The sequence below is a fragment of the Physeter macrocephalus genome, chromosome 5 (assembly GCF_002837175.3).
Source record: "Physeter macrocephalus isolate SW-GA chromosome 5, ASM283717v5, whole genome shotgun sequence".
NCBI lineage: Eukaryota > Metazoa > Chordata > Mammalia > Artiodactyla > Physeteridae > Physeter > Physeter macrocephalus.
The window spans coordinates 78,328,173-78,345,546 of record NC_041218.1 but is presented as its reverse complement, the minus strand read 5'-3'; the positions used below and the strand labels follow the sequence as shown (position 1 = coordinate 78,345,546).

Here is a 17,374-nt window from a genome sequence, read left to right as displayed (position 1 = left end):
TATGACACATTTGTCTTTGCTAATTTTCTTGCTTTCTGGTATAAGATATCCCAGGCTCATCCTGTATATTTCCTGTCCTGGAATCAGCCATTCCTCTAAGGATCCAGGGTTTATCTTATATTTTAAAATGAGAGGGAAAAGGAAGCATTTGAGGGAATTCCCTGGCGATCCAGTGGTTAGGACTCTGCGCTGGGGGGGCCTGGGTTCAGTCTCTGGCCGGGGAACTAAGATGCCACAAGCCACACAGCACAGCCAAAAAAAGAAAGAAAGAAAAGGAGGCATTTGAGTGTTTTTCGAGGTTCTAAATTACTCATTAGGGCTTCCCTGGTAGCGCAGTGGTGAAGAATCCGCCTGCCAATGCAGGGGACACGGGTTCGAGCCCTGGTCCGGGAAGATCCCACATGCCACGGAGCAACTAAGCCTGTGCGCCACAACTACTGAGCCTGCACTCTAGAGCCCGCGAGCCACAACCACTGAGCCCACGCACCACAACTACTGAAGCCTGCGCGCCTAGAGCCCATGCTCTGCAACAAGAGAGGCCACTGCAACGAGAAGCCCACGCACTGCAACAAAGAGTAGACCCGGCTCGCCACAACTAGAGAAAGCCCGCACGCAGCAACAAAGACCCAGCACAGTCAAAAATAAATAAATAAAATAAATAAATTTTTTTTAAATAAAAAAAATAAATTACTCATTAATGTTTCTTTCTTTTCAAAAGATACTGTCAAGTTAAGGTCTAAAGTGCAACCAGGATAAAATAAATAAGATACAAGGATGTAATTTATAGCACAGGGAATATAGCCAATATTTTACAATAATTTTAAGTGGAGTATAATTCATAAAATATCGAATAACTATGCTATATACTTGAAACTAGTATACTATTGTAAATTAGATTTGGGGTTAACTTTTTGGGCAAGAATACTTCATAGATAAATAATTTAAAATTTGGGGGTATCTGGCTCCTTTTTAGGCTTCTTCTTTCAAAATGTTTTATTTGAAGGGAAATAATTGTAAAGTGATACAAAGTGAGTCTTTATCCCATGGCTGTGTCTAAAATTAACAAAAAACAAAACACAAAGATTTATTTTTTAAAAATATTGATTTGGCTGTGTTGGGTCTTCGTTGCAGCGTGCAGCCTTCTCTAGTTGCAGCGCTTGGGCTTCTCTAGTTGAGGCATGTGGGATCTTAGTTCCCAGCCAGGGATTGAACCCGCATCCCCTGCATTGGAAGGTGGATTCTTTTTTTTTTTTTTTGGTGGTACGCGGGCCTCACACTGCTGTGGCCTCTCCCATTGCGGAGCACAGGCTCCAGACGCGCAGGCTCAGCGGCCATGGCTCATGGGCCCAGCCGCTCCGCGGCACGTGGGATCCTCCCAGACCGGGGCGCGAACCCGGTTCCCCTGCATCGGCAGGCAGACGCGCAACCACTGCGCCACCAGGGAAGCCCTGGAAGGTGGATTCTTAACCACTGGACCACCAGGGAAGTCCCAAAGAAATTTTTATGTTAAAATTATGAAGAAATTAGGATATTCACAAGCTATATAAGCATTTTCCAATTTTGGTAAACTTTAAATGAAGAAGAGTAGGGACTTCCCTGGTGGTCCAATGGTTAAGACTCCATGCTTCCACTGTAGGGGGCACAATTTTGATCCCTGGTTAGGGAACTAAGATCCCACATGCTGTGTGGTGCAGCCAAAAAAAAAAAAAATCAAAAAGTAACTCTCATTATTTCTTTTGGTGCTAAATTGCTTTTGTAACTTCTCTGGCCTTTATTCATTCATTTGACAAATAAATACTGAGAATGCCATGAAGAGCCAGGCCCTGTTCTAGGTGCTGGTGATTCAGGAGTGAGTAAAACAGTGTCTGCCCTCATAGAGTTTACACGGAGTGGATGGCAGCCACCAACACCGACAGTAAACAAATAGTGCCTGAGTGGTGCTCCTGTTCCTCTTCCAAGGTCGTCAAGAGAGGCTGGGAGCCCATAACACTCTTACCCTGTGTTCCTAGGAGAGTGAGGGCTGGAGTGTATCAACACCTGGTGTTTGGTGGCTTTCCCTTTCTGGAACTTCAGTGCTCTCTACCTCATTCTCATTATTCTCATTATTATTCTCAATATTATGCTCATTAGCATAAAATTTTGCACTCCTGTAGCCATGCTATATTAGATCCTTTATTTTCATGAAGATTGTAGCCTAAGATTTTCTCAGTGTGCTCTGTCACAAATAGTACTGGACTATATCCTGAGAATTACAGTACATCAGGAAATAAATAATAAGTGGAAAGTAACAAAGGTGTGCAGCAGGGGTATTGGGCATTTGCTAGACTCACTCTCAAAACTTGCCTTGTAGCCATCGGCTTCAAATGTATTGACTTATCAAAATTAAAAATTGCCTCATGTCATGGCCCTTTGGGATTACTTAGGACTACGCGGAGTCACAGATATTAAGTGCTAAGTGCCAAGGGCTATATGCCTTATGTATATCTAGAGGCTGAAAGTAAAACTTCATCCTGAGCATCAGCACAGCATCTGAGGTAAGTGGGAAAGGAGCACAGTGAGGGAGAGAGGATAACCCTCAGGTTTGGAGACACGAGAAAAAGAATCAAGTGAGTGAACAGAATAATATTGATAGCTTTGAATTGACTAAGCACTGCTATCAAAATATAGAGTATGGGATTCTACAACTTTTAAAAGAGCTTGTAAGTAGCAGTAGACTTGAGCCTCATCTCTGAAAGGAAGGAAAGAGACCAAACTGTGGAAATTTCATCTTTTTGTCTTTCATTAAAATAATGAATGTAGTAATATTGAGGGCTCAAAAGAATGTAAGATCTCGTTTTTGAAGCTAGGGTGCTCTGGCTGAAACCCTCGCCTTAAATACCATCTTCAGCTCAAGAGAAAAGAGGGTAGGATGTTGGAAGTAGTGGTTTGGGACTTCAAAGTGGAGGGTTGAAATTTACATGGAGATGAGAAAGTAAATGTGTGGTAAACAAATGTTTGCTTGACCATGCAGAGATAGTGGGCCGCAGAGTAGACTCTGATCTCTCCCTTACCACACCTAGCCCATATTCTTTGTAGGTGTCTTTGGTGATAGCTCTATTCCTGGAACCAGACCCATTATCTAAATTCTTTAGGTAGCTAAGGGGATGGTAAAAAGAAAGACTTCTGAGTCTTCTCTTTCTTAAAAACAATCATCCTAAATTAATTCTTATGCCAAAGAGATGTATTTTGGGGTGGCAAACATTGCTCCCTTACAGAGTTAATATCCAAAATATATAAGGAACTCATACAACTCAATAGGAACAAACAAACCAATTAAAAAATGAGCAAAAGACTTGAATAGACATTTCTCCAAAGAAGACATACAGATGACCAACAGGTACATGGAAAGATGTTCAACTTCGCTAATCATCAGGGAAATGCAAATTACAATCACAATGAGATATTACCTCACACCTGTGAGAATTTCTGTTATCAGAAAGACGATAGATGATGAGTGTTCGCAAGGTTGTAGAAAAAAGGGAATCCTTGGACAGTGTTGTGAGAATGTAAATTGGTGCAGCCACTTTGGAAAACAGTATGGAGGTTCCTCAAAAAATTAATAGAACTATCGTATGATCCATCAGTCCCACTTCTGAGTATTTATCCAAAGGAAGGGAAATTAGGATTGTTGTCAAACCCAAGTTCATGTGCCCCATGCACAGTGAGGCCAAACAAACTGAAACGTTGGAGTTTGGAGCAGAGGAAGGTTTATTGATCGAAAAGGGTGTTGAAAAGATGGGAGGCAAAGGTTTGCCTCAGATCCATCTTACTAGCTGGCCAGGGCATAACGTTTTTAAAGGCAACATTTGGGATGAGGGTTGCAGGGGACTTGACTTTTTTCTGATTGGTTAGTGGTGAGGTAACAGGGTGGTGTTTCAGGAATCTTAATCATCAACCTTCTTGTTCCAGCCAGTCTGAGGTCCAGTGCTTGTGCCCAGCCTGTAGTCACCATCCTCCACCTGGGTTGGTGGGGGGGGGGGTCTTCGTTCCTACAGAATAGCTCAAAGATATGTGTCAGGTTGTTTTGTATATGCCTCGAGGAGGAATTCAGACTCTGTTTTATCACTGAGCTCTTGTTTCTTGACTGCTTTTCCTTTGTTTCTGCATTCCCTCACTTCCCTAATTAACAACTGCTTGAATCTCTTCTTTGGAACTCAGGGAAGGCCTAAGAGACAAAGCCTTTTGCTACAAACAAGAAACTGGGAACACGGAAAGCCTTTTGTACCCAGGAGGACCCCTCAGGGTCCTACTCTGTTTCAGAATCTTGAAGAGATATCTGCATTGTTATGTTAATTTCAGCATTATTAACAGTAGCCAAGAGGTAGAGGTAACTTCAGTGTCCATGTGTCCATGGATGAATGGATGAAGAATATGTGATATATATATAAAGACCCTGTGTCTCTATACACACATAGAGGCACAATGGATGATAATTCAGCCTTAAAAATGAAGGAAATCCTGCCATTCATGACCACATGGATGACATTATGCTAAGTGAAATAGACTAGATTCAGAAAGACAAATACTGCACTATCCTACTTATATGTGGACTCTGAAATAGTCAAATTCACAGAAACAGAATAGAATGATTGTTACCAGGGCTTGGAGAGAGGGCAAGTCGGGGAGATATGGTTCAGGAGTACAAAGTTTCAGTTAAAAATTTCTGGAGATCTAATGTATAACAATGTGACTATAGTTAACAATATTGTATACTTGAAATTTTCTGAGACGGTAGATCTTAAGTGTTCTCATCACACAGAAAAGAGGTTAACTATGTGAGGTGTTGGATGTGTCAATTAGCTTGAGTGTGGTTATTATTTCACATTGTATATCAAATCATCAAGTTGTACACTTTAAATGTATAAATTTTAAATTGTCAATTATACCTCAGTAAAGCTGGGGAGGAAAAGATTGAATTGTGTGTGTGTGTGTGTGTGTGGCCAAATTCCTAAATAATTCCTACTGAGAATCTAAAGAGAAAATAGCTGACTGTCTCCCAGTTTAGAGGTAGATACTACAGGAAAGTTCTTAAAATTAGCTGGAATACATATATGATTTGTACTTTCTTAGTAAATTAAATAATTTCACCTTAGTGTATTTTTCTGTAGAATTATTACCTTAATGAGAGAATGTTAAATTGACTTATAGACATAAGCGACAAGTAGTATACAAGTAGTAATCTATCTCATATGGAATGATTTATTTTTTAGATTAGCTTAGTAATGTTAGCATTGGTTAGAGTTTTAATTAGTTAAATGCTAATTATCCCATAGTTTCACCTTTAATTGCCCTTGATTTTGCGCTATGAAATAACAGTAATTGTTGAGTAATTTAAGATGAACCTATTTTTAACCTTGGCCAAATGAGAAATTTCCTCATTCTTTGTATATTAACATCAGTTGGATTACCGTTGAGTAGGTCTTGAAGTTAACTTGGTACGTTTTGCTTGTTCTAAGGTAAGTAATGGGATTCTTTGATTGCGAGCAGTCACAACCAACTCTTAAAGCACAAATGGAATTCATTAGATTGATATCAATAGCTCACGGAATGGATAAGATACTGGGAAAGTAGGCCTGGAGAGAGGTAGGCTGAGCTACTTCGGAGGGTTGGGAAGTAGGAACATCAGGAATATCTCTTTGCTGGTACATTTTGGTCAGGACCTCACTGCTAGAACAAATAAACTGCTTCGTCTGTTTATCACTCTAAGTGGACTCAGGTCAAGATTCAAAATTCAGCGATGGGGTTTTCAACCTAACTTAATTCACTTGCCTGCCCCCTAGTGTACTGGAGTGGTGAGAGAAAGGGCCTTCCTTACACAGCATCCTCCAGGAGGCTTTCCGTTTCATGGTAGCAAGGCAAGTGCCAGGATTTACTGTGTCCACATTCCTCAGAAACGATGGAACACAGATGTGGCGTGGATGAAAACTAGGTCTATTCAATACACTGAGATTGCTTATCTCCTGTTTCAGTGGACCAGGCAACTTCCCATAGAAAAAGGCAATACCTTAATTCGTCATAGGGCAAAAATTCTCCACAGGCAAATAGTGTGTAAAAAGTCTTGTGAAACTTCAGTTGCTTTTTCCATATTACATGGTGTAAGACTTTTCGCTTTCCAGAAAGAATATATTCTGAAGTGGAGATCGTTCATTTACTTATCATTGAGTTCTACCAGTGGCGTTTCCTCAGATGCACGTTTGCCTTTCTTCCGTTCTGCTCTGAATGTTTCCTGTAGGCCAGTTATGACATTGGAATTGAGTTCTCCAGTGACATTCACTGGGAACCCTAAAGAGGGAATATGTGAAAGAGAGAAATCTAGTAAGAGAACCCAAAATAATGGTAGTTTATTATAATAGATTCTCTGGCCAGTAATCCCCATTTCTGCTTTATACTATTATTCTGTCAATCTTAGAAGTTTTCTAATCAATCACTCTTTACTGTTTTCATAAAAACCAATGTTAAATTACCTTAAAAGTCTTTTAAAATTTTTTCATTCCTTTTCTAGTGAAATGAAATCGTTGGACCTAGCCTGAAGGAATATCTTGACGGGAGACATTCTCACTGATTTCTGCCTTTTTCACTTCTAGTATTCCATTGTAAGAGAGAATCTAGTGTTGACATCAGATAATGTTTCTTTATGGACATAGTGGAGCAAATATTTTTAAATGCACACAGATATTCTATGAAATAAAAGAATATTTGTATGGAGCTTGCTAGAGACATAAAAAAAATGGGTTTATTCCATTAAAATCATGGTTAATAGCCAGAGGTGTTGTGCAGGCTGATTTTCTCCAGTGTAGGAGCGTCTTGCTAGCACACCACTGACTCTCTGCCACCCACAACAAGACTATGGTCTCTGAAAGTTAGTGGCAGGCACGTTTTACTTCCTGCTTCTGAGCTGGTGGGTCAGGACCTTGGAATGCTAAAGTCATGGACTCCTGTTTGAGAATGCAGGTTGCCTAGGTGGTATTTTAAGGCATTTTAGAGGTAGAATAAGAGCTTTCCAAACAGAATTATGCTTTTAAACAAGCTACCAGTTCAAATGTTGAATTAGTCTTGTGACAGTTGGTTTGTGAAATTGAAATATTGGCAGAAAGCTAGTCCTTTTGCAACTTGTTACTGACGAGTAACAGCTCTACAAAAATGAAAGTAAACTATGAGTTGTTATAATGGCTTCGTTCGGTAGTTGAAATATTTCCAGTAGATTATATTGTTCAATGTAATTGTCATTGATATAATTATTTTCATGAAGATTTATTAGTAGTCACTTTTATCAAAAACAATTACAGGAACCTCATGGATTTTTTATTTTATATTTTTCTGTATTTTATCTTTATTCATTTTAATTGTTTTTGTTTGTTTACTGAGTTAAATTACTTCAACAGATTGTGAATTTTGAAGCTAGAGACTCATACACGGGGACTCTTTACTCTCTTTTATATTTTAACTGGAGTCTGATCACCTGTAACTCTAAGATATCACCATTGTTTTTTAGTTAAGATGTAAAATGCAGCTTGAGTCCCTTAGTCCTTTAATAATATCTCTGGGGCTTCCCTGGTGGCGCAGTGGTTGAGAATCCGCCTGCCGATGCAGGGGACACGGGTTCGTGCCCCGGTCCGGGAAGATCCCGCATGCCATGGAGCGGCTGGGCCCGTGAGCCATGGCCGCTGAGCCTGTGCGTCCAGAGCCTGTGCTCCGCAACGAGAGAGGCCACAACAGTGAGAGGCCCATGTACCTACCACAAAAAAAAAAAAAAAAATAATAATAATAATGATATCTCTGGGGAAAAGATAGGAAGTCTGAATTTCATGGGTAGTGATTTATTGTAGCCAGTAGAGAAAGAATGAAAAACACATATTGCAGGAGACGAAACGGTCATAGCCCCAACTAGCCTTCCTGTAGTTCTGGTCACATTCTGTTAACATACCATTTTAAAAAGGTGAATTTGGGGGCCTAAGTTGATACCATTAGGTTCCTGTGCCATTGCAGAACAGTGAAGACAAAAGCACTCACCATCTTAATATTCACAGGACTGTGCTAAAGAATAATGATTTAAGATCAAGACAAGAGTTAACTGCCCACCTCACCAACCAGTGGCCTTCCCCAGGAGCTCTGGATGTCAATGCTGTTGCCTTGGATACGTTGCTTTACCGAAAACACAATAAACAGTGGTATGAGTAAGTGTGATACTTTTTTTTCCAACTAATTACGAACTTAGTTGTACCAAACACATGGCTATCCACTTTGGTTTCTCATTCTTCTTTCTGAATTCGTTATTAGCTTAGAGCAAAAGTAGGATTTAAGACTATTGTGGCTTAGTAAGGTTAGATTAAGGCAGTGAATGTGGTAATGTTATGAAGCCAAGGCACCCTGGAGAAGTAAAAAAATTTGAGAAATCCACCAGCTACCTACTTCTCCTCTAGTTAATCTTCAGGCAGTCCTTCAGTTAAATCTGTGAGCCTGTATTTTATGAGCCATCTATTTTTTAATTGTAGCTTTGGTGTTTGCATTAGGACTAATTTTCATGCTTGTTATAAAACATAAAATTCCATCTCATGAAAGGGTAGAAAGAAATTAACTTGTTCTTGATGGGTCTGAAAGACTTTTGTTCATTTTCAGTAAATCTAATTTTGGGGGTATATTGAAGATATAATCACTCCACCTATAGGCCACAAGATCCTTCTCCTATTTCTTTGTCCCAATGTTCAGGACTATTTCGTTTCTTCATTGTTTCCCAGTGTTGAGAGAGCAGCAAAATTTTAGGATCTCTTTCTTTAGGTAGTCTTCATTTTGGAACTTGTAAACTGTATTACCTTCTTTTGGCTTTTAGCCATTTCCCATCATGGTAATTTTTTTCAATATCTTTAGTTTCCTATATGTCTTCAGCTAATTTTCTGATTATTTTCCCTGCTCTCCCTCCAGCTCCTTCTGTCCTTTCCCTTCCCTTCCTCCCTTTCTTCTTTTGACCTTCCTTCCGTTCCTTCCCTCTCTTCTCCCTCTTTTTCTGTCTGCTTTTCTTTTAGAGCCCTTGCTTTAAATTTCACTGGTAGAACAACACACTTCTTTCTGGGCTTCATAGGGTGCCTTTCAGTAGGTAATTAGTAGCCAGACTGTTTCTACAAGGAATGTTTTAGCATAGACATAATTTCTGCCTGCTTTACTCTGTGATTTTTTTCATTTATCAGAGGTAGAGCTCAAATTTTACCTTTCATTGTTTAAAAAAAATTGCTAGAGGCTTTAATGTTTGTTTCACTGATTGTTAGAGATAAGTAGGGAAACATGAGCCAGTTATTTACAGAATGAATCGGTAGAACTCTCTTCAGCATTTCCTGCACCACACTTAGTATGATTCAGGGTGTTGACTGGGCCTTTCATGGATTGGAACTGAATTCCCTTTACATCCTTAAGAAAGTCGTAAATAACTGGAATATGTCTTATTATGCTAGTATATAATTTTATCTTTCTGTGACATATTGAATGAATGGAAGAATATTAGTTTATTTGTATTTCTGATTTATAATTGGAAAACTGAATTTATAGCAATACTTGGTAGACTTATCTATGTATAACATAAGATACTCCAGCTTTTTTAACTGCAAAAATATTATAATATTATATCCTGACAAGTTAAAAGACTAATAACTATGTCTTTTTGTTGCAATACCTACAAGGTCACTTTAGACAGTGGGAGGTAAAATAGTTTAGCCAAAAGACATGTATGTACCACTGCCTGCCCATAGAGCTACCTGTTGAGGAGCCAATAGGACATCTAAGTGGAAGATTTATTTCCAGATTACCTTTGCATGCAGTAATAGTGACTTTTTTACAGAATATTGTAGCAGCAACAAAAGTTATTGCAGTCTCAGAAAAGAATGCAGTGAAACTGCCTGTTTGTCTGTTTAGAATGGATCTAGATTTTATACCTCTTGACTCAGTTACTCCATTAGTTTAAGAAGGGGCACCCTTTCCTTCCCAGCATCATCCTTTAATCTAACCTGACCTCAGATGTTGGTATTGCTTTTCTGTGGCCCTATCGCCAAATTGATATCCCTGAACAAAAAGTATGCACGAGGGGGTAGTTTTGAGATCCCTGGACCTATAGTTTAAAGTCAGGACTTAAAAGTATCTCTGCTGCTTCCTTGCTGTGAAACACTAAGCATCACTTCCTCTCTCTCTTTTTTTAAAAAAATAAATTTATTTATTTATTTTTGGCTGCGTTGGGTTTTCGTTGCTGCGTTGCGGGCTTTCTCTAGTTGCGGCGAGCGGGGCTACTCTTCGTTGCGGTGCGCAGGCTTCTCATTGCGGTGGCTTCTCTTGTTGCGGGGCACAGGCTCTAGGTGCGCGGGCTTCAGTAGTGGTGGCACGTGGGCTCCATAGTTGTGGTTTGCGGGCTCTAGAGCGCAGGCTCAGTAGTTGTGGCGCACGGGCTTAGCTGCTCCGCGGCATGTGGGATCTTCCTGGACTCGAACCTAGACTCCAGGGCTCGAACCCGTGTCCCCTGCATTGGCAGGCGATTCTTAACCACTGCGCCACCAAGGAAGTCTCACTTCCTCATCTTACCTTCTGTTTCTGCACATGTAATACTGGAGGGTAATGCCTATTTAAACAGAATTGTAAGAGTCATATGAGATAATAAATTGCCTGGCACCTAATCATTTACTGGTAAATCTTTATTTATTTATAGCCTATATAATCTTTTTTTGTTTATACTCTCACATAACCTTGTATCTTTCATGTTTGGAGAATATATACTCACCCAACATTCCAAGCTCTACTTTCTTAGAGAGCTTGTAAAACCCTAGATAAAATGACCAGCAAATCCCCAATTGTTCAAAATACGTAATACCAACTTTTTCATGTAAAAATGGAGACTTCGGATTTTCAGAACAGAGTAGTGCTGTATAAATCATGTTTGAAACAAATCATAGCTTTTCATCAAGATCCAGTTTTTGCTCTCTTCAAATTTATAATATAAGCCAGAGCTCTCAAACTGACTTGATAACTAATTCCTCTTCATTTGACCAATATCTTAAATAAGTCCAACACATGTTTATGAGAGACTGCACATTACGGAGGAGGTAGCCAAAGCCTCTTTAGTAAGGAGTACTAGCTCTCTTGATAATATGGAGAAAGAAACTGGCACTGTAATGAGTCATTATAGTTTTCTGCTGAGAATATGGGATGTCTATAGTTATTTCTCTGGGGGCTCTGGAAATTTATTCACCCAGTTGGCTTTGAGTAGAAAGAGAGTGCACTGTTTGATTTAATGAATTTCATGGATTTGTTGACATTTCTTAAAAGGAGCCAGATAACTTGGCTATGGTCACCTGGTCATGGAAGGATCCCTTTCACAATAGATCTTAAATTTATTTCCATTTAATATACTGTTTATAAAACTTTAAAAATATCATTTCCAGTTTATTTCTTGATTATTTAGACCTGGCAAGATTAGTTATGATGGATTTTATTTTATCTTTTCCTTTATTTCAAACATAGGAATGTCAGGTTTGATATTATAGCATTATAGGCTCACTGTAAAAGCTCAACAAAAAATAAATATGTAAAGCACACTCCCAAACACACATAGAGCAATTGATTCTTTTTTGTCTCCAATAAGTTCTGTTTTAATATGTATCTTTTTATGTAAAGTCTAGGTCACATGAGCTTGTTAGATATTTGTTATATAATCTTGTTTGATTATCCGTTACATAGCCTTGTTAGAGTATTGCCTAACCCATCATTCCCATCCCAAAAGATGAGATTCATTGTCACCATATTTATATTTTCTACTTAAGCTTTTTTTAGTCTTCTAAATTTATCATTGTCTTCCAATTTGGCTATCATTCACAAAATTATTAAGAATTATGAGCCTTTATATGCCCTTTATGATCTATCGTTTAGGCCTACTTTTCTTAATGACTCCGATGCATCAGATATAATCACTTCAGGTGTATTAGAGGTTCTCCTTCCCCTGTGTGTCTTTCCAGTCTTTTTAGAGTAGGACTCCCTAAAGCACTGAGGCTGTAGAAATCTCTTACAAATAAGTTTTGCATTGACCTGACTCACATATATCCTCTTTCAAGCTCCCTTGCATCCTTCCATTTTGTAGTAAATTAAGACTTTATAGATGTTCTGCTATAGCAAATGCTTAGTTTGTTCCTTTAACATACTTCTATGAAAATCAAACCAAGAATAAAAAGAATGGTATATTTCTCTTTCCACTCACAGTCATGTGCCTCTATGTATACAGTGCACATTATTTGTTTTTATTTTCTACATGTGGCTAGTTTCTTCTTCTCTCTCTCTGTTGCCCAATGACTACCAGATAATGTGAATTATCATTGACCTCAGTATGTCTAATGGGCGAATAAGTAATGTAGATTATCCATGTCATTGCATCTGCATTGATATAAAGTATAAGATTGTAGAAAATTTTACTTATAATTAAATTCAGGCCTGTTGCTCAGTTTCCTTTTAATCTGCCTTTATTTGGTACCAGTTCTGTATATATAAATCTAAACTTGAGTGATTTTATTTTTTTATTTTTTATTTTTTTGGCCACAATGCACGGCTTGTGGGACCTTAGTTCCCCGACCAGGGATCAGACCCGTGCCCCCTGCAGTGGAAGCACAGAGTCTTAACCGCTGGACCTCCAGGGAAGTCCTGAATTTGAGTGGTTTTAAAATGCTTATATAGTAAGATATTGAATGCAGTGGATTTTATTATGTCCCAAGTGCTCATGACAATTCCTACAAGTTTAATTTAAATTATATTTAACAATGTAATGGCATAGATTAAACTGCAAACTTTTATATAGTCATAATGCATGACTCTTACTCTCTTGGGTTCTTATTTTGATTAAGCTCTTGCCGTTTAAACAATTATACTCTGTGAGAAACAGAGACATAGATGTAGAGAACAAACGTATGGACACCAAGGGGGGTAAGGGGGCTGGTGGTGGTGGTGTGATGAACTGGGAGATTGGGATTGACATATACACACTAATATGTATAAAATAGATAACTAATAAGAACCTGCTGTATAAAAAAATAAATAAAATAAAATTTTTAAAAAAATGTATCACCCCCCAGCAACACATTAAAAAAAAAGAAATTATACTCTGAGAAATAGGAACAGTTAACTGGTTTGACGTATCTGGTGGGTTACGCTTAAATCTTGCAGTGTGTTTTTAGTGAGTCTAGAATTCTAAGTAGGACTTACTGATGACCTTGTAAAGACAGAACTCCCATAGACAGATAGTTTGCTCCATGACAACAAAACGTTTATCAGATGAAGCTGCCGGTCGCATTGGAAATATGGTAAAAAATGAGGAAACCAGAGCCATTCTTTGGCATTACTGAAAGCAGCTGAACTAGATTCCTACCAGGTGGTGGGAAATAGTTTCATGCAAGGAAGATATTGTATGGTGCTATTGAATAAGGTGCTTAGTTTTGGCTTGGAATTTTTATTTTTGCTTTAGAACATCAGAACATCATTGTCTACCAAATTTTATTTTTATATTCATTGACATTTGGTTAAGTAAATAAAGCCAGTAAACTCAGAGTTTATTCACTAAAGGGTAAAATGGTCCCAAAATCACTTTGGGTTTAGAAGTGTAGTATTCTAAAAGGTACTTCAGGAGGTCACACAGAAAGCTCATTTTGTGTTGCCATTATCATAGGATGCTTTCACATGCTTTCCTCCCTCAGTGGGTGAGTCCTCGAGAGTCTGTAAATGTGTGCTGTCAAGTTCTCAGTCCTACTCACCAGAGTCTTTTTTGCTTCTGGGTATTTTGTTGTTTGTAAATACTTCTATGCATGATTTTTTTAATTTAATAATATTAACAAGTTTCCTATAGTGAAATATCAGTGCAGAAACTCATCTTAAGCCCTTCATTTTTTTTCTTTTAAATTTCCATTGTTACTTTTTTTTTTTAACATCTTTATTGGAGTATAATTGCTTTACAATGGTGTTGTTAGTTTCTGCTTTACAACGAAGTGAATCAGTTATACATATACATATGTTCCCATATCTCTTCCCTCTTGCGTCTCCCTCCCTCGCACCCTCGCCCTTCATTTTTAAAAGCAAGTCTTCTACCTATTAGGCACAGAAAAATAATTTGGAAAAGAAACTTATTTATAACTTCCTTTATTAAATTCCTCTGTTCCTAATTTCTGCTATAGCTAAAGAAATAAGATTTTACTGGAAATCAAGTGAAATTTTCAGTGATTTGATTAAATACAGTATAATTTACGTGGTCTATCTCAGCAAACAAGGCTATTCTTTAAGAAGGGTTTCTAATAAAATAGGAAGACAAATCTTTTCTTCTTATACTAGAGAGGAGATAGCCTAGTAGTTAAGGGGATAGAATTAGAACTAGGCTACCAAGTTCAAATCTCATCTCTTGTGCCCCAGTTTCTTCTGCTGTAAAGTGGGGATAATAATAATTCCAATCTCTTCTGGTAGTCGTGAGGATTAAATAAGTTAATGTATATAATATATGTAGAACAGTGCTTAGCATTTGATAAGTACTATATAAATATTGGGTATCATTTTATTGTTACATGTTGTATAGCTTATATATGTGTTATCTATTATAATTATCAGAAGTTTCCTACAGTAGACTTTCCTGCTACTTAAAATTATAATTAAGAACTTTTATACTCTCAACATTTAAAAAATCATGTTATAAAGTGAGAATGCTGCTCACATTGTAAACTGGGAAGGCTATTCCATCACCTCATCCTTCACCTCATTTCTTAGAGGAGAAAACAAATAGATGCCTGCTGAATATATCCCCCTTAAGATACATACACCTGATAAATTTGTAAGTCTACTCTTATGTGTATGAATAGAGAATAGCTATGTAATAGATATATGTTTCCTATAACATTATCATAGACTATATAACATTTCTAGGAGATTAGATAGTGTTTGGCTACCTTGGGAAATACATATTGAACCTGAAAAACGTATTCTCTTTCCTGGATCATTTATATTTAGAAATAAAAATGAATTTTGTTCACGTACTTGAAATGTCAGTAACACCAAAGCTGCATATATCTCTTGAGTTGGTTTTATGTTGACAAAACAAATATGAGGAAGGTTTAAACATTTGCACATAAACATTCTTTAACATTTAAACATAAATATTTATTAACTTTCCATTTATAGCTGAATTTTTCATCTATTATAATTTACTTCTAGTGAATTTGTTTACTAGAAAATGAGCTCACAGTTATAAATAGATGATGGAAGGAGGTTAATTATCTTGATGGTGTATTAACACAAGCAGGTATTTTACTACCCAACATCTTTTAAACTTCTGAGTTACAGGAATTGATAGCAATAATTTGTTATTATTTTTATGTAATAACCATCTGTAACGGTATCAAGGCACTGTGCTTAGGAGATACACAATCATCACTAAGTTATGTCAGTTTTGTTTCTGTATTAGGAGAGATGTAAGATTTTCTGCACCTTTGACAATTGATAATGACCAGAAGTCCCTATTTCTTAGCTAACTTGATCATCAAAAATTGGTGTAAGGAATTAAATTTGTTTGACAAGTTGTTTCCCTTTTCCTTTTTTAGTGGATTAAACAGACCTCCAAAGAGGGTGGAGGGAAAAGGATAATGGAGATTCTATTGCTGCCATGATAAAGACAGTTTAGGGGGGAAATTGGGGAGAAATTAACCAGAAACTCAGTAAGTTGGAGAAAGCCATTAAAGAATATCTCTAGAAATTCTTTATTGTGAGAAGAAGGTAAAGTAGTATTTCACCCTTGTTTTACAGAAAAAGTTGTCAAAGTCTTGACCAGTTATCAGCTGAAGTTAGTCTTTCTCAGACTTCACTGGATCCAGGTCAGTCACAAGGAGATGGAAAACAAGACACATTAAATTTAATCAGTGAAGGTAAGGAAAAAAAAAATCTATTTGAAAATTACTTTTTCCTGAACTATACATATTTTGGCTGCAGAGGATTGCTAAACAATAATAGTGACAATTCTGTGAAGCATGCTAAGAATTAAGCTGCCATTATGATTAAAAACAGTCTGCTCTTGTTTTTTTCTCATGTGTTTGTAGCTAACCTTCTCGAAAGATATTCTGTAATTGTTACCTTTATTTCCTCACTTCCTGTATTCTTTTTTACCCACTCCAGTTTGGCTTTTGTGTCTCTACCACTTATTAAAATGACTTTTATCAAGGTGATCAACCACTGCAGTAGTGCTGACATCGGTCCTCTGTCTTCATTCTTCTAAACTTCTCAGCAGCTTTTGATCCAACTGATCATTTCCTCATTCTTGAGTCACTTTTCGTACTTCATTTTCTGAGTATTCTGAAAAACTTGGGGAATAAACATAAAAGGGTTTTTTTTTCCTGTTACTGCTTTCAGCTGTGTTCTAACCACCCCTCTTTCCATTGGGTTGCGTCTTCCTGAACAACATATTGATCCAATTTCATAAGTTTTCAGGCCACTTTCAATTATATGATCACATTTCAGTTTCTAAGACACGGTCTATTCATTTTTAAACTTTAGCTGGTTCAAAACATTTTCTTCCTGTTCCCCCCTCTCCCCCAGTATAGGCTAGATCTGTTACTCTAGCACTTTGGATTGGACAACTGGTGCTGATATGATCTGATGCTCACATATTTTACCTCTCTTTCTTCCCAGTTCCACACCTGCTGGTGTGTGTGAGGGCTAGGGAAAGACAGTTCCTTACCTCCGATGAACCTGTATTCCTCTATGCCTCCTTTCTTCTCTGTCTTCTCCATTGCAGTAAATGACCACCTTAGGCATTATCTTAGACACTGCTCTTTCCCCTTATACCTGCAAGTCAGTTTATTAGCAAATCCTGTCAGCTTCCCATACAACACGTGCTGTATACATTGATTCATCATCTCCATTACTACAACTCTAGTCTGGGCCACCTGGATCAAGCCTCTTGATGATGAACTGCTTTTGTCTCTCCTTCCTGACTCCTCACAATTCATTCTCCATGTAGTGAACAGTGATCTTTGAAAACATAAATCAGAATCTACTATACGCCCCCCTTAAAATTCTCCAGTCGCTCTCAGTGACAATCAGAATAAAATCCAAACTGCTTATCTTGGATGGCTTCCTTCATAATCTTGTCCTTACCAGCTTCCTTCTGCCTCATATCATACCATTCTTTTGTTTGTTCTCTACACCACAGCAAACTGACCTCCAAACTGTGCTTCCAAGCTGGTTTCTACATCAGCTATCTTTTTTTTTTTTTTTTTTTTTTTTTTTTTGCGGTATGCAGGCCTCTCACTGTTGGGGCCTCTGTCGTTGTGGGGCACAGGCGCCGGTGGGC

At 37.8% G+C, this 17,374-nt stretch overlaps 1 protein-coding gene across 2 annotated transcripts in view; it reads left to right on the top strand.

Annotated features, from left to right (window-relative positions):
• RUNDC3B (RUN domain containing 3B) overlaps positions 1-17,374 on the top strand; it is a 160,811-nt gene that overhangs the window by 124,343 nt on the left and 19,094 nt on the right. Inside the window, exons 10-11 of one of the 2 annotated variants that reach the window (XM_024129865.3) lie at positions 8,067-8,213; positions 15,832-15,950. In XM_024129865.3, the coding sequence (XP_023985633.1) occupies positions 8,067-8,213; positions 15,832-15,950 (266 nt within the window). The remainder of the gene's footprint in view (positions 1-8,066; positions 8,214-15,831; positions 15,951-17,374) is intronic. The other variant, XM_055085053.1, reaches the window with a different exon arrangement.